The 25,495-nt window shown below is 42.7% G+C and overlaps 1 protein-coding gene across 1 annotated transcript; it reads left to right on the top strand.

Annotated features, from left to right (window-relative positions):
- Positions 1–5,651: 5,651 nt before the first annotated feature.
- Positions 5,652–14,336, top strand: LOC138795201 (uncharacterized). Its single transcript, XM_069974197.1, has 8 exons — positions 5,652–5,879; positions 6,977–7,250; positions 8,128–8,259; positions 9,544–9,801; positions 11,372–11,463; positions 11,590–11,771; positions 12,259–12,428; positions 14,158–14,336. Exons 1-8 carry the CDS (start codon positions 5,652–5,654, stop codon positions 14,334–14,336), a joined length of 1,515 nt encoding a protein of 504 aa, XP_069830298.1.
- The last annotated feature ends 11,159 nt before the right edge of the window (positions 14,337–25,495 follow it).

The raw sequence follows: 25,495 nt of genomic DNA, 5'->3' as shown, positions 1-25,495 counted from the left end.
TGATATCTAATGCTCAGCATTTGTTTCCCAGCACCTGTAGAAGTTAGATGCCGCCCTAGGGACTCCTGGAAAACATGGATACAGCCATAGGCCATGTTCACATGGTGTAAGACTCCGGACGTTCTGTGACCCGGCCGGTTTCAGAGATGATCATTCCGATTATCTTCACTTCTGATAAATTGGGATGCGGGCATTTGTGTACACCCCCATCCCAATTCGCACGCTCCAGGTTCTCTGCAGCCGCTATTTGGTTAATAGGGTCTGCAGAAAACTGACATGTCAGTTTTTTGCGGCGCCGCTAGTGATCCTGGGCGGAGTGTAAACTATGGGGGAGATTTATGAAAGGGTGTAAATATACACCTGGTGTAAACTGCCCACAACAACCAATCACAGCTCAGCTTGCAGCTCTGGTAAAATAAAAGAGGAGCTGTGATTGGTGGCCGGGGGCAGTTTACACCTAGTGTATTTTTACACCCTTTCATAAATCTCCCCCTATGTGTATACATCCCGTCCGGGATTCCCTTAGCCTGCAACAGTGTAGGTTCAGTAGTAATCACGGCCGTAACTACTACTGAACTTATGTTGTGTGAACATAGCCATAGGTTGTATTCATGTTTTCCTGGCAGCCCTAGGGTTGAGTCCAACTTCTCCGGCCACTAGGAGATAAATGCCGAGCATTGGAGTACGTAAAATATTGCCAAACTTGAACATTTCAGCAAGTCCACTCAACACTAGTTACTAGAAGCTTGGTCAGAAATCATCAGGTCACACGATAAGAGTTTAGTCTGAAGGCGTGGGGTCAGAGTCAGGATGAAACAACAGGTACCAGGCAAACGATCCAAGAGGTGAGACAGGAGCATAAACCAAAAAGAAAGTGTCGAAGTGTGGGTCATTCAGGAATCAAGATCAAGTTCACAACACACAGGAATGGGAGCAAGGCAAATGAAACTTTAGGCTGCGTTCACACTACGTATATTTCAGTCAGTATATTTCAGTCAGTATTGCAACCAAAACCAGGAGTGGATTAAAAACACAGAAAGGATCTGTTCACACAATGTTAAAATTGAGTGGATGGCCGCCATATAACAGTAAATAACGGCTATTATTTCAATATAACAGCCGTTGTTCTAAAATAACAGCAAATATTTGCCATTAAATGGCGGCCATCCACTCAATTTCAACATTGTGTGAACAGATCCTTTCTGTGTTTTTAATCTACTCCTGATTTTGGTTGCAATACTGACTGAAATATGCATATACTGACTGAAATATACGTAGTGTGAACGCAGCCTTAATCTGTAGAGGAGGGGGTCATCTCAATTACCCTCCCCCTTCCCCTGATCAACGACTTCAATGAGCAACTAGATTAGGTATAACAAAATATCTTCGCCTGGGATACGTTGGGATTCTATAGCCCCAACTGTATGCAAAAGAGCAGTCAAATACTCCTTTAAATGCAATTTTATAAAAAAAAAAGCCTTAGTTAATCCTAGCCAAAAACCAAACACACTGTTTATTTAAAATAAAAAATTAATATCATCATCAATTACATAATTTGTCAATAACATTCTATGGGGAAAGTGAAGGGGACCTGCTTTTTTTTAAGATAATGCCATTTATCACCATTGAAAATCAAAAGTTTCAGACATATTAGCCATACCATATTCCCAAGTGCGGTTTGATGTTGCCTTCTCTTGTTTTTTTATTTTTATTAAAATCATTCTCACAAATATTTGGTCTACGAAAAGCCACCCATTTTTTGCCAATAGGATCACCTTGAGAAGAAAAAGCACACTTCTTTTGCTGTAATGTGGAAATCTGAACCAAAAGTGACAACCATACAGGTCCAGCATTAATAAAATCAACCCTTTTCTGTTTTTGATATTTGCATGCACCTAAATGGACTGACTGTGGCAATGTAACGCCTGTAAATTGTTATATAATGATAATAAACACTTTATGAAGAATAGATTGTGTTATTCATTGGTGACGGCCCATGGAAGTCCTCTGCTGCTTCAATAAGGCCGTGTTCTCGCATCATGTTTTTATGGCATTTTTGCATTGATTTTCAATTTTACAGGAATATCGCAGTAAACCCATCAAAATGCAACAAAAACACCATGTGTGAGCAGTCTAAAGGCCCCCCAAAAAAACTGACGCCCAAACAAGCAAGCTTGATAAAGAGCCATGTGGGTTGAAAAGTCGCAACTCTGACTGAGATCATGTAAATAATAGAGATGAGCGAACCAGGTTCGGGTTCGAGCCGATCCGAACCCGAACGATCGGGTTCGGATCGAGGGCAGCTAAACTTGGATAGCGAGGGCTGCTAAACTTGGATAAAGCTCTAAGGTTGTCTGGAAAACATGGATACAGCCAATGACTATATCCATGTTTTCCACATAGCCTTAGGGCTTTATCCATGTTTTCCTGGACTTGCATGCAACTTCTTCAGCCACCAGTATTTAAATAGGCATTCTCACTTTAAATAATTTTTGACATGTCGTCAAACATCACTGCCGAGACCCGCTCTGATCAGAAGATATAGTCTGGGAGAGATTGTGATAGCGTAATCCTCTCACCAACCTGGAGCTCATTCCGCCAATGTTTTCTTCTAGACTTACATTGAAAATATTGACGGACTGCGTGGCCGGCCAGGAAGAGGATTGCGCTGTCATGATCTCTCCCCGGCTATATCTTCTGATCAGAGCGGGTCTCAGCAGTTAGACCCAGTCACTGACATGATGACATGATTGAAATGAAGACATCAAAATTTATTTTAAGGGTGCCTTCACACGTACAGTATCGCTGCGTATTTATCGCACAAAACTCGCACGAAAGTAGCTGCATTTTTGTGGTGTTAAACTCACCTTTAAAAATCATGTGTGGATCAAAACTCGCATGTAAAAATCGCACCAAACTCGCAGCAAGAATACACATACATTGACTTGATAGCAATCAGTATCACTGTGGATTTATGTGCGAGAAACTCACAGCGATATGGTACGTGTGAAGGCACCCTGAGTTATTTTTTAAATCTCAAACGATCCAACCCATCCTCAAGTTATATGTATACACAACTATATGGGTATGTCCACACTACGGAATCCCAGCGGATCACCTGCCGCTAAATCCGCAGCTCGCCCCCTCTGGCAGGCTCAGGCGGCCGCGGGCATCTCTGCTGGGCCCATAGGCTTCTTTCTTTGGGTGGACGGTGGAATCTGGAAAACATAAGAAAAAAATAGAATGAAGCCTATGGGAACAGCGGAGATGCACATGGGGGCAAGCTGCGGGTGATCCGTTGGGATTCTGTTCTGTGGACATACCCTATGTGTATCTATATACACACATTAGTGTGCATAAACAAGATTTAATGTGCCAAAAAAAAAAAAAAAAAAAAAATAAACAGGCCAAACAACAGCCCCCCCATTTACCTTATATACATCAACTATATGAAAATGACCATAAAGGGGACATAATTTTCAAAAGTATTTGAGCAGCACTATGAGCTATAGACAGACATTTATTTCTGTGTTGTTTTTATTTCAAAATCACCAAAAAATTTACTGATGGAAAATGAAAGTGATTGTGCAGATTGTGTTGCCTGGGGTGGCGCAATGCCACTTAGCCCCACCCACATTGTCACCATAGCCCATCCCTATGTGACATCATCAGTGCATAGGCCCCACCTATGGGGGTGTACCTAGATCCTTAGGCAGGTCCTTCTAATGGCTAATGGGGCCTATGCACCGATGATGCCAAGGAGGGGCGGGGCTACTGTTGTGATGTGGGCGGGACTAAGTGGTGCCACTCAGGTAGCACAATTTGCAGATGATAAAAGATCACTTTTTACTGGAACAAGCACCATGACGTACAATATAAAATAACGTATGAAAACTGCAAAATTTTCCTTTTACACCTGTGTAGATGGCCGCCATTTAATGGGAAATAATAGCCCTTAATTTAAAAAAACAATGGCAATTGTTTCAACATTGTGTGAACATAGCCTTTCTGTGTTTTCAATCCACCCCTGGTTTCGGTTGCAAAATACTGACCAAAATATTGAGCAAAAATACTGAGTAGGATCATAGCCTTAAAATACATTTTGATATATCCAGGACTAACATTTAGGCTATGTTCACACAAGGTTAAAATAGGGGAAAATAATGGACGTTATTTGCACTTATTTTTACATTGTGTGAACATAGCCCATGGCTATGTTCACACAACGTATATTTTCGGAAAACCACGGCCGTGATTATTACGAAAATATACGTTACCTTGCTGTCTATGGGAATCCCGGCCGGAGCGTATACACATACGGCCGGGATCCCTAGCAGCGCAGCAAACAACTGACATGTCAGTTTTCTGCGGCCGCTACAGAAAAGCCTGTCAGTGCGCCCACATCAGAACTCTGTAGCTGCAAATATCAACGGGATGATCTTCTCAGAGACCGGGCATCATACAGCCGGTCTCATACGTTGTGTGAACATAGCCCAAGGCTACATTCACACGCTGTATAAACCTAGGGCCTATTGATTTCGTTTGGGCTGTTGACACTTATGGATCCCCAAAAATTGCATCCGCAAAAATTCTCCCATATAAGTCAATGGTAGTGTCCATAATTTTTGCAGATCCCTAATTTTTGCTGAAGAAATATAAAAATATAGATTAGTCATCATTTTAAACCATTCCCACTTATTTAACTATCACCATCCCCTTTCACTTACAGAAGCTACAATGAAGCATGATTAAGGCTAGGGATGGTCCGAACCGAGTGCAGCGGGCGGATCCAGCGGGAGGACCGCCTGGAAAACTGGGATACAGCCATAGCCATAGGCTGTTTCCCAGTTTTCCAGGCTGTCCTTCCGCTGTATCCACCCTCTCCACGGAGCGGGCAGACAGCGGGAATCTGATGCCGAGTGTTCGGGTTCATACGAACCTCGGAGGGTTTGGACCATCGCTAATTCAGGCAGCTACAGCAGAACTTCCTGGCACTGAAGGTTGAGGCCCTATTATATGCGCCAATGCACACTGTAAATTTATTTTAAAAAAACTATTACAAGGCTCGCCCATTGTGCACGGAGGGCAAACAAACAATGGCTGGATTGTTTGTGCGGCACTCTGCTGTCATCGTTTTTCTTCTGCACATCCCCTACTACCTATTATGTTAGGTTGTGCTCCCACATGCAGGCAAGCATATGCATATTATACCACATTCTCCACTGGGCACAGTGTTGCAAAAAGTCCTGGCCAGGCCGATTTAGCCATATGTGTGCTAACACATAGGACATGCAGCATATATTTTCTTTCCATTTGTAAACTAGGTTTTGTAAAACTTTATTATTTAAAGGAATTCTCTACTTCTTCCATTGCTCTGGGATCTTGTCCTCCTTTTATCCCACATGCACCTAATACCTAATAACTTTTTTTTGCCTTTCCAGCGATCAGAATCTCAGAGTAGCACCATCAGGATCATGTGTTCCTTGCTCCCAGTCCACTGATCCCTACTGATTGTAACACCCCTCCCCCCAGGCAGTTTTGGTTCAGTCCTGCTCATTATAAGTGCCCAGAGGCAGCCAACAGCAGTTAGTGTCTGAGCAGCAGGGATGGAGGGGGAGGTAGAGCAGTATAGCACATGGCCAGGCAGCTTCATGGCTCAGCAGCCTGATCAGAAATGTTGGGAGGCAATGGAGCAGAATGGGGAGATGGATGGAGAAGATGGGGTGACCCTTTGCCGGTCATTGCTGGACATGAGCGATGAAATCCTGCTGCTGATATTGGATCTCCTGGACCCGTTTTCTCTGCTCCGGATCAGCACAGTCTGCAGCACACTGTACCGGGTCAGCAGCACGGACAGCCTCTGGGCCAAGCACTGCATGGTGGGTGTAGTCGAGCTGGATAGTGGTGCCTGTCCAACTCCATCATGGAGGCTTCAAAAAGTTGTAAATTCATTGATCTGATGTATAACATATTAACTATAGTCCAGGGGGGCCTATATGGCAAATTAAGAAAATTGGTAGGGTTACTGAAATTCTGTGCTGACAAACGGGTGGCACAATGGTAAGATCTAGTGGCAACAATGGCGGAGTCCCTAGACTTGCTAAAGTTTAAAGCTCTGTCCACATAATGTTTTTGATGGGTTTTGCAAAAATGGCTGTTACCATGACTTGAGCCAATTGTGACCACCGCCTAAAGTATGTATTCCTGGTTATCGGCATCATGAGTGTTTGTGTGGGACTCTACAGACCACACACTGATCCATACCTGGGCATTGCACACCCTGAGGCCCTATTCACACGCCTGTAATTCTACAGCATGGATCACAATCTTTTAATTGCAGAGGACTATGGATGCAGCTCTGCAGTTACAGCCTACACTATGGATGTGTGATTGAGGCCTAAGGCTGGGTTTCTACACTTGTGACTTTTTTTTTTTTTTTAATTATAATAAGCAGTTGGCAAAACACAATTTTAGCCACAGTCTTGTCAATTGATCTTGGTAGCATTGCACAGCAATGGGTGAACACATGGCCTATTACTCAACTTGCAGACTGCACTAATTTGTGATTACATTTTTTTCCTATATAACTATTACTGGTATTGCATTAGAAGCTATTTTCTTGGAATATGCAGAAGTGCAGTCATGGTTTTTCTTATTGAATTTTGACACCATATTTCCCACAATAGCACAGGTGAGTAATATGGGATAGCTATATTTATGCCACATTTACTCTGATTTTAGCACCCGTGGAAATGGTGAGCTGCTGGTTTCACATGGCAGTGTTTGGCTTAGTATTTGTAAGCTAAAACCTACAGAGAAGAATAAGATTTGGGCCCAGTCCTGCTGTGTGAACCAGCCTAAAGTAGTGTGTGTGTGTAAAAAAAAAAAAATACAAAACCTCAGGATGCCATATAGTGCATGCATCATTGATACCTCCCTTGTTACTTGGCCTTGACTGCGTTTTATTACTTTTTAGGTTGCATTTGGTCTTTATTTTAGAACAGGTGGTGCTGACTGCAGCTCTAAAGAAGCCTTTAAGCTTCTGTACATGTGGAAGAAGTTGTACAGGACGCTGCCATATAACAGACAATTACAGGACTTGTTTTTTTCTGGACTTCCTCCCAAAAAATATTGGGTGCACTGGCTGACATTAGAAGAAATGGTCCCGCTCCCCCCTGTCCAGTTCCCTGCCCCTGAAATCAAAGAAATATGGGGAATAACTAACGATCTTCTTGATGAAAAACATAAGGGTAAGTATCAGAAATTACCATTTACATCTAGATACATTCTGTAGTACTCGGGGTGGGCGTGGTGTTCAGAGGAAGTCCATGCACTGGAGTTGGCCCTAAAATTTGTGACTTTGTTTAGTTTTACATACACAATGTACTTCGCATACATCTTATAGATGACAAATGTATTGTCGGTGGCCATCTATGGCTAGACGTTTACATAATCTGTCGACAGGTTTATGACTGTGCCAAAAAAACAAACACACCCACACACTGCTAGCCCCTTATACAGATGCTGTGCTACACCGCTGGCACTGCTACATCCACAGTCAGCAGCAGCTCCTTCTGTCGGCCAGGTAGTGCCTGGACTCTGGGGTGCAACATAATCCCAGGCAGTGTACAGCAACACTATTGAAATGGTGCTTGTGTTCAAGAAAATGCTGTTCACCATGGCCATGTTAAGATTTTTTTGGGACCTTTTTTTTTTTTTTTAACTTTTTCTATTAAACCCGGTAATAAAAGGGCTCTTTGGTCAGAACAGACCAACTTTATTGGCCAAAATGTTCCAAGTGAAGATGGCTGGTTTTTGGGCTATAGCCCAAAAAGATGTCCAAAGTTTAGGCTATTTTCCCGTGTGTGTGTTTTACATCTGTCCTTGCCAGATAACGGCCATTATTCTAAAGACCGCAATTTTTAAGTTTAAAAACCAGTGTGTGAATGTTTTTTTTTTTTTTTTTTCTTAAGGCTGGAAATACAGCCTTTTCTCTTGAATAATCTGTTAGCCTTCAGTTTTAGTTGCCATGCTTTTCCCAAATATTGTAAAATCTTACTTCACATAGGTTCCCCTCTTTAAAGTTATCCATGGTATTGCGACATGTTGATCACTTTTCAGTTACAGATGAATCTTTGGAAGAAGTTCAGGACTCGGTGTACAAATACGATTGGAAGGAATTGCATAGCTTGGCACTTCTGCACCATGGGGACTACTCAAATGTGCAATTGCATGTTCTTAAAAAACTAAGTTCTGAATGTAAGTATTAAAGAACGGATATACAAATAATAAATTGTCAGAGTTAGTCTATGCACTTTGCATTCTGGCCCAGGAGCTTTAAAGGTTGTTTTTTGTGTGGTGGTTTGTGGTGTGTGTTTTTTTTTTTTTTTTTTTTTTTTTTTATATAAAATTATATATATATATATATATATATATATATATATATATATATATATATATATATATATATATATATATATATATATATCTCAACTGGTACCAGATAAGTTTATAGATTTGTAAATTACTTATTTAAAAATCTCAATCCTTCCAGTACTGATCAGGTGGTGTATTTTCCAGTCTCAGTGCTCTGCTGAAAAAGTGGCAGCAGAGAGCGCTGTTAGGATGCAGTGGATTCTGACGCTCTACCACTAACCAGGGATGAGCAGTGGAATCCGAGGCAAGTTTGCTGTGTGATTTCCGTAGTGCTCGCATACCCTTAGACTGAAAAGAATACACCACTTCCTGCAGGACATACAGCAGCTAAGTACTGGAAGGATTGAGATCTATTTAAAAAATCAGAGAACCTGCTGATATGCCGTAGTAGCTATGTATGTCAGTCCTTAAGACGTAAGTATAAGATAGACTTTATACTTGCCTCTTGAGGGACCTCTGGGAGGGTCTGCAGTGGCCCATTGGGTTTGCACATGCGCAGCGTATACAGCCCACTATGTAGTTATAAATATGCATAGTGGAGGGGGTGGGACGGACGGGCCGTGGTGTTGCTCTCTGGCCCAGAGCAACTCCCTAAATGCTCTTATGCAGGTAATTTGCATAAGAGCATTTAGCGATTTTACAAACAATGTGGGGGGCAAACAGGGCTTAAAGTAGTGTCTATGTATTACTGACATACGTAGCTACTACGGCATTTTAACAGGTTCTCTGGGAAGAAGTGCCACTTTAACTAACTTGTCTAATCTGTCTAATCTTACAGAACCTTAGACATCAATGTGGAAAAAAATATTACAGATGATGGGGTCACACAAGCAATATACACTTCCCTACAGCAAAGCCAAATGATTACAAAACTAATCCCCCACATGGTATATCTGTAAGACCCCATACTCGAGGCCATATTACAGTTTCCCATTCAAGCACATGAGATTTCTGTACCAGCCTTTGCTTCATCTTGTGTTTTTATCATAGTGAGTGGATGGATGTAGGATTCTTTAGTATGTGACAATGTAAGGGGACAGCTCTATACTACACATGACTTGTAATGCAATAGTCATTCTACTGACAACAATAATTCTCTTTAATCAGGTCATGAGGATCTGGAGTGGCTTTATTGCCAGTATAATGCAAACCGTTTCCAGTGGTTGTTTTCCTACTGGCTCTTTGGACTTTCAAAGTCGTGTGCAAAACAGCTGCAGAGAATCTACTTGTGGTGGCAGAGGTTTGATAAGAAGAAAGTAGCCCATTGGGGTTCTGCGGACTCTGACGTAAAGTATCTTGCATCTCTTCATTACATAACGGAAGACTTCTGGAATGGAAACCTGGCCAACGGAGATGAAAATATGGGTGAAGGAAAAATCTAAGCTAAACTGAATTCTGCATGATTGGTTGACTAGTGTTGAGTTGAATGGCTGAACTGTTTGGTTCAGCAACACTCTCCAGACACTTGGCATTTGACTCCTTGCAGCTGCAGAAGTTGGATGCAGCCCTGGAATACATGGGTACAGTCATGTTTTCCAGGGCTGACTCTTAACACCTGAACGCTTGGAATTTGACTCCCTGTGGCTGAAGAGAACGTTACTGAACCTGAACTGTTCCACCTCTCTCCTCACTACACTGCTGGGACATCTACTGATTACTAGAATGAGGGTCCCAAACCCTCTGTTATGTCTGAGAAGCGTTGCCTTCCATGGTGGTCAGTCATGCTTGCTGTCCATGGGGCTGAGAGAAGTAGCAAGCACTGTACGCTGGCTTTCTCCATCAGCCCTATAGGCATTGAATAAAGTGAGTGCATGTGGGTGACCATCACTCTATAGGGTTTTGAGCCCCTTTTCGCTTCATGAATTTTGATTGGCGTCCCCAGCAACTGCGTATATTGTCTACAGTATACAAGTGAATGTTTTGTAGAGTACCCCCTCTGTCCAAAACTGGTCTGTGGGCAGGTCAGGGGGCAAATGCCAAAAAGGTGCAGACAGTTCCTCTTCTCTAAGGGTATGTCCACACTACAGAATCCTGGGGATCACCCACCACAGATTCCGCAGCTCATGGTCCCTCACATCTCTGCTGGTCCCATGGGCTTCATTCTATGGTTTGGCAGATTCCACAATCTGCCCGAAGAATGAGAGCTTCATTCTTCGAGCGGACAGTGCAATCTGCCAAACCATAGAATGGGACCAGGGGAGATCCGCACGGGGGGCGAGCTGTGGGTGATCCGCTGGGATTTTGTAGTGTGGACATACCCTCACCTTCTTTCCTCCGCCCTTTCTACATGGCACAGGACAGTGTCAGCTGATTGGGCTACTGGGCCAAGTGGGACCCAATGCAATGTGATCTCTCAAACCATAAAGGCTACTGTTACAGCTCAGTAGGAGTCAGCGGGATGAGGGTAGTCCATGAGCCCCTACAGCAAAGTGTCCACTCACATCTGTTCTCATGCTCCACAATTCAGCACAAAAGTAACTGTTACAGCAGCATATTCTGCTACCACATAAATTTGATATGTGGAATGTTTAAAAGTAAAATGCCTTCCCTTACAGAATTTTAAAGGTGTATTCACATGTCACATCCTGTAGCATTTATGGCAGCCAAAGTATAGGCTATAAATGCCTGGAATATTTACAGTCTTATGTGAGGCCCTGTCCTAGGATTGTTCAACTTTTTCCATAACTTCCACATACCTCAATGGAAAGGCCATTCTCCCAACAGATAACGTATATTTACAACATATTGTGAAACATTGGATCGGCTCATGTGAAGGCCCATTCACATAAACGGGACATTGCAAACATTTGCTACAAATCTGCCAGGTCAATGGTTTGATTGTGATGGACGTTCTAATAAGACCTCTTAGGGTAGAATACAAAATGTTGATTAGAACTTTGATATGCAACGGGACGTTACTTTGATTTTTGTTTAGGTATTCAAACAGTGGAGAACTACTTCTCAATGTGCAGATCTCTCTTGGCTTGGATTCTTGGCCGTAAATGGGGAAAATTTAAACAAAAGAAGGTACAACGGTGTTCTTTAAATGCTTTCCTTGCTCAAAACTTTCAGCTATGAGGATTTTTTCCAATAGTTCTATGTAATGTCCTTTAGGGTGAAGCCCTTATACTATATATTAAACTTGTTTTCAAGGTCTACAAAGATGCATTAGAAGGGGTGTACCGTATGCTAAAAGATGAGCTTCATGTTTCCTTGGTTAACCATGATCAGTTTTGGATAGCAGCAAAAGTCCAAATGTCCAGAATCTGCAGCCTTGAGAAAATTGCTGGGAACTACGTGAACTGGAAGATTATTGATGTGCTACCATGTTATAGGTACTACAAGGATCTGTATAATATATATGGGGGGGGGAGTTATCAAACAAAGTTGTATTTGGCCTAAGTTGCCTGATGCGAATAAATTTATTGGCAAATGGCCTTTTTGCGAATAAAATATTCGCATCAGGCCATTTTTGCCAGTGGGGAGGGGGTGAAACAGGGGGGCGCGGACTCAGGAGTCCGCTTCATTTATAATTTTTTGCAAAGCAAAATAAGCTCTGAGCTGGCATAGGTTTCCTTCCGCGCACGGGATTTATGTAGACAATGCACCTCTACATAAATCTCCGTAGTGTCAGAGCTGCGGGGACACTTTTACGCCCGGCGTAAAAAAAACGCTGGACTTAATAAATGTCTGAAACTTTAGCTTCTAAGCATGATACAGCTGGAGGGCCTATGGTTCCCCATGCCTGCTATAGTGTATGTATATTAGGATATATGCACATCTTTGTGGCAATATCACAGGTTATCAATTCTGTTCCTCTAGGATGTTCATGGCCACTGGTGAGTCTTTCTATCTAGAACAAATCAAAGGCTTCTTGTTCAGAAAACAACTAATAAACAACTGGATCCTTCAAGAAGAGAACTACTGGGTGAGCAGTCTTCTCCCGGAGAGCCTCTTTCAGCTGCTGGAATATGACACAAAGATCTATGAAGGTAAGGGGCCAATGGCTGCCTGATATCTACACCTTTTTTACTTGCATCAGTATTGGCTGTGCATCACGTTTACACAGGGAGATGCAGCTGACTGACAGTGAGGGGCTTCAGTGGTGTCCTAGCCCCACTCCCCCCATGACTAGTACTTTCTTAGCCCCAGAATAATAGCTGCAAGGCCCTGCTTGGCAAAGCGGCTGAACCACTTTTCCTTGTACTTTCTCCACCAGCCACCGGTAGGACATGATTATATAATCCAATGTCTTAATAGCCGTCAATACAGTGTAGATTGTCACACACCCCTTAAAGTGGTACTGTCGCACAAGGCCGAGGCAGGGAGAGGGCTCAACAGTGGTGTCACGAAGAAAACTATAGAGCTATAGACTCCCTTAACCCCATGGGCTGCTTTGTTTAATAACTTGTTGCCCTTGGTAACGGCCCGCCAGACATCCACTATTCGGTCACTCATGACTAGAGATGAGCGAACCGGCCTAGGTTCGGGTTCGTATGAACCAGAATTCTCGGCTTCTGATTCCTGCTGTCTACCCGCTCTGTGGAGAGGGTGGATACAGTCTGAGGACCGCCTAGAAAACTGGGATACAGCATATGGCTATGGTCCTCAGGCTGTATCCACTCTCTCCACGGAGCGGGCAGACAGTGGCAATCAGAAGCCGAGTGTTCAGGTTCATACGAACACGAACGTCGACGGTTCGCTCATCTCTAGTCATGACTAGATCAGTCACATGATCTGTCCTGTTAGTACTGGCAGTTGGTTTTCACTTCACATGCAGCAAGGAGGATTCTGGGGAAAATGGCAGCATCAGGGTCACAGTTCAGATAGGAAACCAGGAAGAAAATCAAATGCACTGGGGGAAAATGAGTTCTTTACAAACAGTAGATGTATGTGGTAAAAATCTGATTGTAGCTTTGCTTCATGTCACCTGTTTAAGCTCCGCATTAGTGACACTGTCCAACAATGGTAAAAGCGCACAGGAAAACTGGGGTGACAGTATCACTTTAAATACTAAATAGCCTGGGTAAGCATCAGGCCTAGTAAGCAAAGTAGGTGCACAATAGAAATTGCTGAACTTCAGGTTTGCATAAACCTAAATGATCTGCATTTGAATCCCAATGCCTGGAGAAGGTAGATGCATCCCGAGGACTGCCTGAAAACCCTGTACCCAAAGGCTGCATCCACCTTCTCCAGGCAGTGGGTTTTAAATGCCAATTGTGGACGTTTGGGTTCACACAAGCCCGAACAAAGTTTGCTCATCTCTAGTGTGCAGAGTCTAATGCAGAATTTTGTCTATTGTAATGACCTATGATCCTGCAATTTCTTAGCCACATCTACTTTACCTAAAAGTTAATCTAGTGCATTTGTTAGATGCATTTAACCTCTGTGTAACGTAATGTACAGGGCCATGACTGATATATAATGTAAAACCCTGTGTGGCCATCTGGTTATTACAAGTAAATATATGCTAGTTCTAGCATTATGCTGGAGATGAATAGGGACACTAAGGTCCAACACAGCAAATTATAGCATGCATCCATAACTTGCAGGTCTGGCTGATTTGCCCATATTCTAGATGTTCTAAATCCTGGAGAAGTGTAACTAACTCAGAACACCTTTATATGCTGCTCCTTTGGCAGAACACTTCTGAGAAGGTTTGCAATGTTCTACCTATGTTCCTTAAGTGCAGTCCATTAACAAAGTGCCTTGTCTTTTCAGAGAGCCTCCATGGAGATACAGTGGGGGCGCACTTAAGCAGATTAATCTGGCTCTATCTGCATTCTGGTCAGCAACTTTACATGGACGCCATGAAGGGTTTTGTTTATGAATGTGCTTATGCAAGCTACGCAGCCCAAATCTATGAAAGTGCCAGTTTAGCAGCCTATCTTAGAATCTAAGTTTTTATTTTATTTTTTTTTAATTTTTTTTTTTTTATAGTTTTAAGCAATTGCACGTTACAATCTTAAAACAAAAAAATCCTTTTACATGTGTAAATACTGAACTTTTGACAATTTTAAGCTCAATATTTGGGTTTTTAAATGTAACGTATATTTTAGGTAAATTTTATTATTTTTAAAATGTAGGAATTGGTATTCCATAGCACTGATCTTTTATTAGGCAAATTAGTGATCAACGTTGAAACTTTTTCATCGTCAAGAATTGATATTTTATAAACTCAAGCTCTTAATATGGTGCCTTTTGTCTAGGGCTGATATTTGTTTCACGTGCCCTAAATGACCCATGACCTTGCACCTGCTAACTACTTGCCAAATGTCTTAACTAGAGAGGAGCACAACTCGAGCATGCTCTGCATTTGATTACTGTTGGATGCAGCCCTAGGGAGTCTGGGAAAACATGGATACAGCCTATAGCCGTATCCGTTTTCCCATGTACTCATCTCTAGTCTTAACACTTTTTTTTTTTTTTTTTTTTTTTTTTTTTTTTTTTTTTTTGCAAGATCTTGATGATTTTCACTTACTGTAATATAGATTTAATGCCGTATCACATAAATGTACATTTGTTTGACATTTTAAGATGTTGTTGTCAGGACACAAGATGTTATAAACCTAAAATGTCAATAAATGCCTACTTATAAACTGTTTGATATTATTTTTTTTTAAATGAATCCTACACATTGAATGCTAGAATGTCGAGTTTGAACACTTGCTATTACACGTAGCAGCCATTTTATTGAAGTTTACATAAATTGTAAGTTATGACCTCTTCCCCAATTTTTACATTAACAGCCCCATGTAACAACTACCTTCCCATATAAGTTCCATTGGACAGAGGTGGTCCTTGAAACCTACAACTACTTCAGGACCCCCACCATTTATCCACGCAGGTTTTACCTTTAGGAGATTCTTAATCGCTCAAACTAAAATCCTGGTGTCCTACGTACCCCAAACCAGGGCCTAAGCAGTACTTCCCATGTAGGGTTACTTGAGACTGCCAGGCCATAACTATGTAAGGAGTCCAGAACATCCTTTGGTTCACTGCGACTCAGTCATCCCAACTTTGAGGACCCCAACCCCCCCCCCCCCCCCCCCCAATATTCCATCAATAATAACACTTTACTACCCTTTAAGTATTCGTCCCTCCATGGCACCTTGCAGGGTGTGAGTTGTATAGTACAAGGTAATGACATTACTTGGGGTGTTACATTTATGATAAAAAAAACTAAGGGTCTGTTTAAACAAAGATTATCTGCCAAAGATTTAAAGCCAAAGCCAGGAATGGATTTGAAAAGAGGAGAAATCTGTCTTTCCTTTATGACCTGATCTGTTTCTGGCTTTGGCTTCAAATCTTTGGTAGATATCTGTCAGATAATCTTTCTGTGTAAATGGACCCTAGGAAAACAGAACATTATACAAGTCTGATAGTTAGCCAACCGTGTGGTTTGCCATATATAAATTAAGCTGCTAATCTTTTTCTGAGCCACTATAAGTAGCAGACATCTGTCCCCATTACTTGTACACTATGATGTATAATATAGTATAATGTCACATGTCGCATCTATTATCTAGAGGCATAACCTGCTGTTTAGATTTGCAGAAACCCAATGCAGTCATTCCTAATCTAGGATCCCAGTTGGTATACCTGGTGGGAGGGGGGAGGGGTCCAGATCAGCTCAAATTTTTGTGAGGGCATTTTCTTTTCCAATCCACCCCTTCTAATCTTATTGAAGTTATCCTGGAGACCAATCCAACTGTGGTGGGTCCAGATGCTGTAGTTTTATATGCCTTATCTAGCATCTGTTGTATTTCCAGCTCTGTATAGTCATCTAGGATGAGATCCTCAAGCAGCCCTACTATAGGGTTAGGCTACGTTCACACTGCGTTGTGATGCAATTGTCATCTGTTTTTCATTGACTTCCATTATTAAAAAAAAGGATTGAAACCAATGTGTTTAATTATTTAATGTACAGAAAAGTAGTGTTGACACTAATTTTCTGTACCTTAAACATCCGCTTGGATGCGTTTTTTATTTTTATAATGGAAGTCAATGGAAAACGAATGACACACAATTGCATTTTTTTTTTTTTTCTCTCCATAAAATGTTAAACTGATTGCAAAAACAGTGTGAACCCAGCCTTTTACAGCCTTTTGTTGTAGCAACTGCAAAGATTTTCAACTTGGGTCTACCACATCCCTCCAGGATGTTTCCAGCTCCCTGCACTCCCAAAACATATGGATAATGTCAGAATGCCATCCCACATCTGGGACATTGTGAATTAGTTAATCCTATCCTGTGTAGGAAAGCAGGGGTTCTATATAATCTGTATTAGGTATAGCTACAAGAGGCGGCATGTGTCACTTAGAGACGAGGGGAGACCAAGGAATTCTTCTTACTGAGCATTCCCTAGGGATCTTCCCACCACCTCTCCCTAACCCCAAGTGGTGTCAGGGCTAGTTATGTGTCTAGCAGATGTGTATAGTCATATGATGAAGCTCCGTGTGACAGTCCCCTACTTCCCACGTCTAGGAGCAAGGGATTGGATTATCGGTGAAGTGCTTGAGGACTGTCTGCAGGTGTTTGGGATGGAGATTGGAGATGAGTGCAACTCGAGCATGCTCAAGTCCAGTCATTCAGCATCTGCACACCAGAGGCTCAAGTTGGATGCAGCCCTATAAAATGAGGCAGGAAGGGCAACTGGTAATAACACAAACATTAAGAGGTCAATCCTGATATAATTTCAGTGCTCAATAAAAAAACTGTTTTTAGGAACGCCAAGCACTTAAATGAACTGAGGTAGCAGCTGGTTTGCGCACATGCGAGCTTCTTCACACCTGGTCTGAAGAAATCATTACAGTAAAAAGAAAACTAGAATAAGAAAGAACAAACAGGCACTAATCTTGTATAAGGGTACAAACACACACGGCTTATACGCTGCGTATTTACTGCTGCGATACGCAGCAGATTAGATCTAAATAACTGAACACAGTATCAAATCTGCTGCGTATCTGCTGCTTATCTGCTGTGTGTGTTTGTACCCTAACAATGTATAAAGAATGAAAATGATTAAGTATTATGGACTAAGACAGGTTTTCTATGGGGATTTGCCACTGCTCTGGAAAGTTCCTGTCATAGACTGAGGTGGCAGCAGAGAGAACTGTGTCAGACTGGAAGGAATACACCACTTCCTGCAGGACATACAGCAGCTGATAAGTACTGGAAGAATGGAGATTTTTAAATCTCTGGCATTTTATGACCCAGTTGATCTGAAAGAGAAAATTGTGCTGGAGTACCCCTTTAAGTACAACTGTTCCAAAGCCTATATTGACACTTCCCCTTACCCCTTCTACACTAATTCAATCAATCCTTACATATAATTAAAATCTGATTCCAATGTGGCAGTCTTACACATCATAGCTTCAGAAATTTAATATTCAGACAAATAATACTCATGAACTAACAACATCCTCCTGTGACACTCGTCTGATCCAGCTGCGCCCCAATAACAGGCCTACTGTGCCCAGGCAGGGCAGCATGTTTCCCTGGGTCAGAGAAGATTTCCCTTGGTACTTCTGTTACCTTCATATTCCATAACTGCTTTTCAAAAAGTTTGCTTCTGTATGGCTGAGGTAGAGAAATTAGATAACGAGCCTCAAAGAGTATAGTGACCATTGTGTGATTTTAATGTCTGCACAGTACTATAGAAATACAGTGACTGGGAGCAAATAATACATTATGAACTGGCAGTGAATGGGTCATAGAACTGTGATCAATGGACCCAATTTTAGGAGCATAATAACATGGAGTTCACACTGTGCCAGGTACACCATGGGAAGGGGTTGCTGCTGCTGTATGCTGCACCACTGCCGTATCTGACTAAACAGTATTGTATCTGTCATGAAGTCTTTATACACTAGATGGTCTTTTCTCTAATGAAAGAAACCAATTAATGTCTTTTTCTCATAAGGAAAGAGGATAATTAAGCATAGGGCTGAGTCCAGGTCATGTCCCCTGTCTTTGATCACAAGAGAGTGCTCTATACCACAGATATAGTGCTGCACTAGAAACACAAAGGTTCAGAAGTACAAGTAATTGATTCCAGCTGCCAGAGTGTAAAAAAGATGAATTACACCTCCTCCTATTTCCTAATCCTCCAATGAATTGATATCTTGTTTGATGCAGCGGGCGGCGGTGTCATCTGATAAGTCAGAATACTGTACATAGAGAATTATATTTATTATTTGACCTTGAGGTGAATAAAACAAATAGAGACAGGTGACAGAAAATCATCATCGGATGGCGGCTTTAAAGAATGGAAAAGTGAGGATGTAGTATAACATCGGAGAAGGAGGAAAAGAACAACTAGAGCTGCAAGTAGAGGGGGATGAATGTAAAATAGATAGCAAAACAAATCACAAGGGTAAATAATGGGATCTTAGTGATAGAGCATGATGGAGAATGTGTTATACAACCAATTATGGCTTGGTGTTCTAGTACTAATTATTAAGATATGAACAAAGATGGCTGGCACTGTCTCTAGGGGTGGGCATGACATTTGCATGTGCAACATGTGCGTGTCCCTTAGGCACTATAGCCGACAATTTAGAGATCATTCACACATTCCATGTACTGCAGTTACTGATGATGATGATGATACTATGGAATTGACTTCAGAACTTCCAACATCAGCATTCATGAACTGTTCATTTTTTATGTACTGATACAGCTGTGCAAAGATTTGAACTGTTTCAGAGCGAGACGCAGAGAGTTCCAAATTCCAGTCTGTAGTTGCAGATCAGGCACAGAATGTGTGAATGCCTCCTTACACCCTCTTCTGATGGCTATTGGGGGGAAATGTGCAGGTTTGTGTATACTGCCTACAGGTCCTCTTTAAGAGAATAAAGTTGACAGATGCCAGTTCAGGGTTAATAGAAATACATCCATATACATACTGGCATCTGCATTTGCTTATCTGTTTTATCCTTTAGGTATGTTTCACGTGGGCATATTAGTACAGCCTCATTTTTTAATCCAGCATCTGTATTACTGCTGCAAGTCCCAGGTGGACCGTAGTTCTGATGACAGCTGCCAGTTTGGGTCTTCAAACTTGGGATCAGGCCAGGACCTGCAGCACAAAAATGCACTTTGAGTTGTATTTCCCATTGTAACTCTTTGAATGGGAAGACATTGCACAACAGACTTGGATGTCTTGAATGAACTTTTGAATCTCACTGGATTCAGTCACCAGTCTCTCATTAGTAAATTTAACGCTGCATATTTATCGCTGCGTTTTTATCGCTGCATGTTTGGTGCGATTTTTACATGTGAGTTTTGATTTTCACATGATTTTCATGTGAAAATCAAAACTCACATGTAAAAATCACACCAAAAATGCAGCGATAAAAACACAGCGTTAAATACACAGCAATACGTTACGTGTGAAGCTACCCTAAAAGAGTATACCCCAGGGTATAAAATAGCCTAGGCCAAACTATACCCCTCCAGGCCAGAATATACCCCGGGGTATAAAATGGCCTAGGCCAGAGTATACCCCGGGGTTAAAATAGCCTAGGCCAAACTATACCTGGTGTGTAAAATAGCCTAGGCCAAACTATACCTGGTGTGTAAAATAGCCTCGGCCAGAGTATACCCGGTGTGTAAAATAGCCTCGGCCAAACTATACCCTGGGATGTAAAATAGCCTAGGCCAGAGTATACCCATCCAGGCCAGAATATATCCTAATGTCGAACCAGGTCACAGTATACCCCAGGGGATGAACTCAATACTGTAAAATTGCCTAGGCCATGCTATATCCATGCCATAATGTTATTACCTCACTGGTTTTCTCACCCCTGTCCTAGGCCACAGTATACACCAGGGAATATATTTTCGTACCCAGGGGTGTAATATAGCCTAGGCACTACTATAAACCTAGGTATAGTCTAGCCCAGGCCACAGTATATCCCGGGGGATAAACTCTATATTTGGGGGTGTAAAATAGTCTAGGCCAGACTATATCCCTCCAGGTTATCATGTCACTGTTTTTCTCAGTTCTGACCCAGGCTACAGTATACCCCAGGGGATATATTCTATACAAGGGGGTGTAAAATAGCCTAGGCCAGAATACATCCCTCCAGGTCATAGTGTTATCACTTCACTGGTTTTCTAATTTTATCTTTAATTTGTTGAAAAGTGCGCAGATTTTTGTTTTCTATCATACTCGGATACACAGCTGCTTCCTCTTGTTGGCTGACAGTAGATTGCTCTGTACCATAAGTGCATCATCAGCAAAAAATTTTGAGCAGGAGGAGGTTTTTATGGGCTGCGCAAATTTTTACGGTTGTTGTGCAAAAATCATAATTAGATGCAAGTCCCTTGATACATCTTGCACAGTTTATTGCACAATTCATGCCTAAGGCTGGGTTCACACTGAATTTTTTGCAGTCGTTTTTTTTCCCATCGCTTTTTTCAAACAAAAAAACGGATTGAAAAACAGATCGAAACACATCTCTTTTTTAGCGTACAAAAAAACGCGGTGTATTTTGAACTGTTTTTTAATATGAAAGTTAATGGAAAAACTGATCAAAACGGAGGCACAAAAACGCTTCATTTTTTTACATCCATTTTGCAAAAAAACTAATTAGCTGTGTGAACCCAGCCTAATACATGATATGCTAGGGTAGGATTTTGAGCAAAAAATGAAAATTTGATAAATTTAATGAAAACTAGTTAGTAAAAATAGAAAATTGGCCTGTTACACTGGTACAGGCCCCTAAACCTTTATTGCAAGGTACTGGGGAGCATAGTCAGGTATGTATATACTTTACATATACAGTATATACTTTTATATTTTACACTAGGCAAGGGCTGAATGGACATTGCTAACTATACATACACAGCTCTTACTGCACGATGGTTAAGCCATATTTGTAATACGGCCCTAACTTTTAGTAGTGTAAATACTAATAGGGTACGTGCAGAGGGGTTGTTATAGTTAGACAACTTTAAGATGGGGTTCACAGGAGTCTAATATGGACAAATTTTGTGCCTTATTATTGCCACAAATCCTGAACTGATAGCTGGCCTCTAAATAAGTAGACATCCGTATGGGTGTGAACATGCGCCAGACAGACCAAGGCAACTTTCTACAAGTTTGGAAATGGCATAAAGATGGCAAACAGCACTAATGTTCTGCATTTGCTTTCTTTGAGCCTAATGTTTTTCTCTTTAGCTGCCAATACATCATGCACACTTAATAGAAGCAGTGTTTGAGGGCAGATAAGGGAATACTGTGCTCTGGAGAGACCTGCTCTCTGATTTCCTAGGACTGGTAATTAACATAAAATGTTTATAAAAGCTTAAGTAGACTAATCAGCCGCAAAGCCGGGAAAATCCACCAAATTAATAATGTTTTTAGCATTTTTGCATTAATTAGTTATTTCTCTGAAACGCTGCATCTTGTTTAAATGCCTGCAAAGCCTTCCTAGATCTAGGTGGGTTCTGAATAACATCCCCTTAAGCTTAAGATGAAGGTTAAATTCAAAATTTTGCATCTGTTGTGCCTGGACCTTTAAAAGACCTATTAAAGTTTTTTTTTCTTTTTTTTTTTCCCAGCAGTCTTGAATTTTTCATATTGTTCTGACCAGGGTCAGATGCAACTTCATGTGGACCCTTGGGTGATAGCATCACGGTGTGCCTTATGTCTTGACATTTGTAATCCACCCAGTGCACAATGCACCAATAATGCTGCCGGTAGCATGGAAGGTATGTTCAAATCTTAAAGGAAAAGTCTGGAGTTTAAAAGGGCAGGGGGAACATAATAATTAATACTCCCATGCCTTTGCAGTGCTGGAATGCCGCTCTGGGACCCCCGCCGGGCTCCTGGATCTCCTTCACAAACGGCTGATTGGCTGAGCAGGCAATCCATTAGCCGGGTCGTGCATTTTCCCCCTGAATAGTGACATCATGGGAACTCGGGGTAGTATGCCTTCTGGCGGAGTCCTGAAGCCTGTGGCGCAGCACTTCACGGGCAAGGGGAGAGGTAAGTAATGATTGTTTATTATGTTCTCCCGTGCCCCTGCCGGGCCCATGTCTCAGGCCTGCTCAGCCATTCATCAGCAGAGGCAGGACACCGCATCAGTCGCTGGCTGGCCCACGTCATGTCTCAAGTCCCGTCCCAGACCAGGAAGTGGCTGAGGACCAGACGAGCAGGATGCGAGAAGCAGCTCTGGAGCTTGGGGGTTAGTGGATTTTATTGTATTCACCCTCCCCTCCTTAGCCATTGTGAAAAAAGGGTCCCTGGTCAGAGTACCCCTTTAACCCCTATACACACATTTTTTGAGTGTGTTTTTCTGTTCTTTTTTTTTTTTTTAATTAAATGCTAAAAACTGGCATGTGTGAATATACCCTAAGAATGGGAAAGAAATTTGTGTTGAGTACTTAAAGGGAATCTGTCAGCTTTGTACTAGGTAAGTGGAGGTGCAAACAGCCATCAGCCAAGACAAATGATTAATCTACCTGCTGCTTGTGGTTGCAACACTGTAATTGGACCAGAGATGAAGTTTCCCTTTAAGTTAAACAGAATATTTTTTTTTTATTGTGCCATCCCATATTTTAATAGTCATAATTGTTTGTATTTTTAAATTGAAGTAACTATATGCACATGAGCACTGTCTGCATTAAACAGCATCCTGATCTGACCAGAAGTGGAGCCAGGACAGGTAAGCTTTACCAAGGGGACATATTACGTACACATTACTGTGTTCCCCAACCTGTAGCTCTCCAGGTGTTGTATCACTACAACTCCCATCATGTCCTACTGGTAGGAGTAAATTTCTATACTGTGGTGCCTTAGATTACGAGCATAATTCGTTCCGGGGCCGTGCTTGTAATCCAAATCCGCTCTTAAACCAAAGCACATGTTCCCATAAGAAATCATAGAAATGCAGACAATTGGTTCCACACCCCAAAAATAATGATTTATTATTCTGAATAACATGTAAAACAGGTGAAACAAACATTCAGAAACAGCAGAATATGTGATATTATAAGTTACTGTACAGTAATGGAGAGGATGGGAAACACAAGGGCTGACAGAGACTGCAGGGAGTATGAAGGAATAAGCAGGGCAGATGTGGGCACGTACATGCAGCACTCTGTCCGGGGAGAGAGGGGTTACAGCTATGGAGAGATTACCTCCACAGTCCTGTCCCCTGATGCAAGCCCCAGCCTGAAGTGGATCTGCTATGATTTGGCAGGTGAGGGAAACTTCCTGGGTCAGAGTACAGGGCTGTAGACCCCGCTATGCAGACCATGCTCCTCTTCCACTCGCGCTCCCACCCAGTAAAGGGAGCTCTTAAACCAAAGCAATGCTCTTAAACCAAGTCACAATTTTGAAAAACTGTGAGCTCTTAAACCAAAACGCTCTTAAACCAAGTTACTCTTAAACCAAGGTACCACTGTATTTGCCTGTTTTATCATTGTATACAACTGTCTGTGCCTGATCAGCGCTATTGTCACTCAAGGTCCACAGAAAGGCCCTGAATTAGCAATAGCTAATAATTCGAAAGTTAGGAAAGTAGAAAAGGCAAAGAATTCCAGCAGAACTCATTAGCAGCGATAATGGAAGCCTTTCTGTTCCCTGATGCTTGAAGGCAGGGCCGCTTTAACCAGAGGGCACATGGTGCACGTGCACCGGGCCCACTGGTTAAAGGGGCCCCCCTGAGCAGGCCGGCCGTTGCTATGTGCGACCAATGCGGTCGCACAGGGCTCCAGCCACCAGCCTGTCAGGGGGGAGCGCCATGGATGGGTAATCTACTTACCCCTCCATGGCGCCCCCTGCCGGGCCCCCCCCCGTCCGCCGCGGCCCCCGTCCGCTGCTGCTGCGGCGCTTCAGCGCTGCAGCAGCAGCGACACTGACAGAGAGAGAGCCATTGGCTCCCTCCCTGTCAGTCACTCTTGTGGCCGCACTTCCTGTGGTCACAAGAGGCCGCACTCTCCCTCTAGCGCCCGACGTCACTAGAGCGTCGGCGCGAGGGTAAGGGGAGTGCAGCCTCTTGTGACTGCAGGAAGTGCGGCCACAAGAGAGAAGAGAAGAGGAACGCGTGGACCTAGGTGAGTAACAGTGTTTGTTTTTTTCAATGTTATATAGCAGCTATATACTATTGGGGAGCACAGGGGGCTATATACTATTGGGGAGCACAGGGGGCTATATACTATTGGGGAGCACAGGGAGCTATATACTATGGGGGAGCACAGGGGGCTATATACTATGGGGGAGAACGGGGGCTATATACTATTGGGGAGCACAGGGGCTATATACTATGGGGAGAACGGGGGCTATATACTATTGGGGAGCACAGGGGGGCTATATACTATGGGGGAGAACGGGGGCTATATACTATTGGGGAGCACAGGGGGCTATATACTATGGGGGAGCACAGGGGGCTATATACTATGGGGGAGCACAGGGGGCTATATACTATGGGGGAGCACAGGGGAGCTATATACTATTGGGGAGCACAGGGGAGCTATATACTATTGGGAAGCACAGGGGGCTATATACTATTGGGGAGCACAGGGGAGCTATATACTATGGGGGAGCACAGGGGAGCTATATACTATGGGGGAGCACAGGGGAGCTATATACTATGGGGGAGCACAGGGGGCTATATACTATTGGGGAGCACAGGTTAGCTATATACTATTGGGGAGCACAGGGGGCTATATACTATTGGGGAGCACAGGGGAGCTATATACTATTGGGGAGCACAGGGGTCTATATACTATGGGGGAGAGCACAGGGGGCTATATATTATGGAGAGCACAGGGGGGCTATTTACTATTGGGGAGAGCACGGGGGGGCTATATACTATTGAAGGGGAGCACAGGGGGGCTATATACTATTGTGGGAGAGCACAGGGGGGCTATATACTATTGGGGGAGAGCACAGGGGGCTATATACTATTGTGGGAGAGCACAGGGGGTTATATACTATTGTGGGAGAGCACAGGGGGGCTATATACTATTGTGGGAGAGCACAGGGGGGCTATATACTATTGGGGGAGAGCACAGGGGGGCTATATACTATTGGGGGAGAGCA

The sequence above is a fragment of the Dendropsophus ebraccatus genome, chromosome 6 (genome assembly GCF_027789765.1).
Source record: "Dendropsophus ebraccatus isolate aDenEbr1 chromosome 6, aDenEbr1.pat, whole genome shotgun sequence".
Lineage (NCBI taxonomy): Eukaryota > Metazoa > Chordata > Amphibia > Anura > Hylidae > Dendropsophus > Dendropsophus ebraccatus.
Note: the sequence above shows the minus strand (reverse complement) of the source record. Positions and strands in the feature narration are given on the sequence as shown.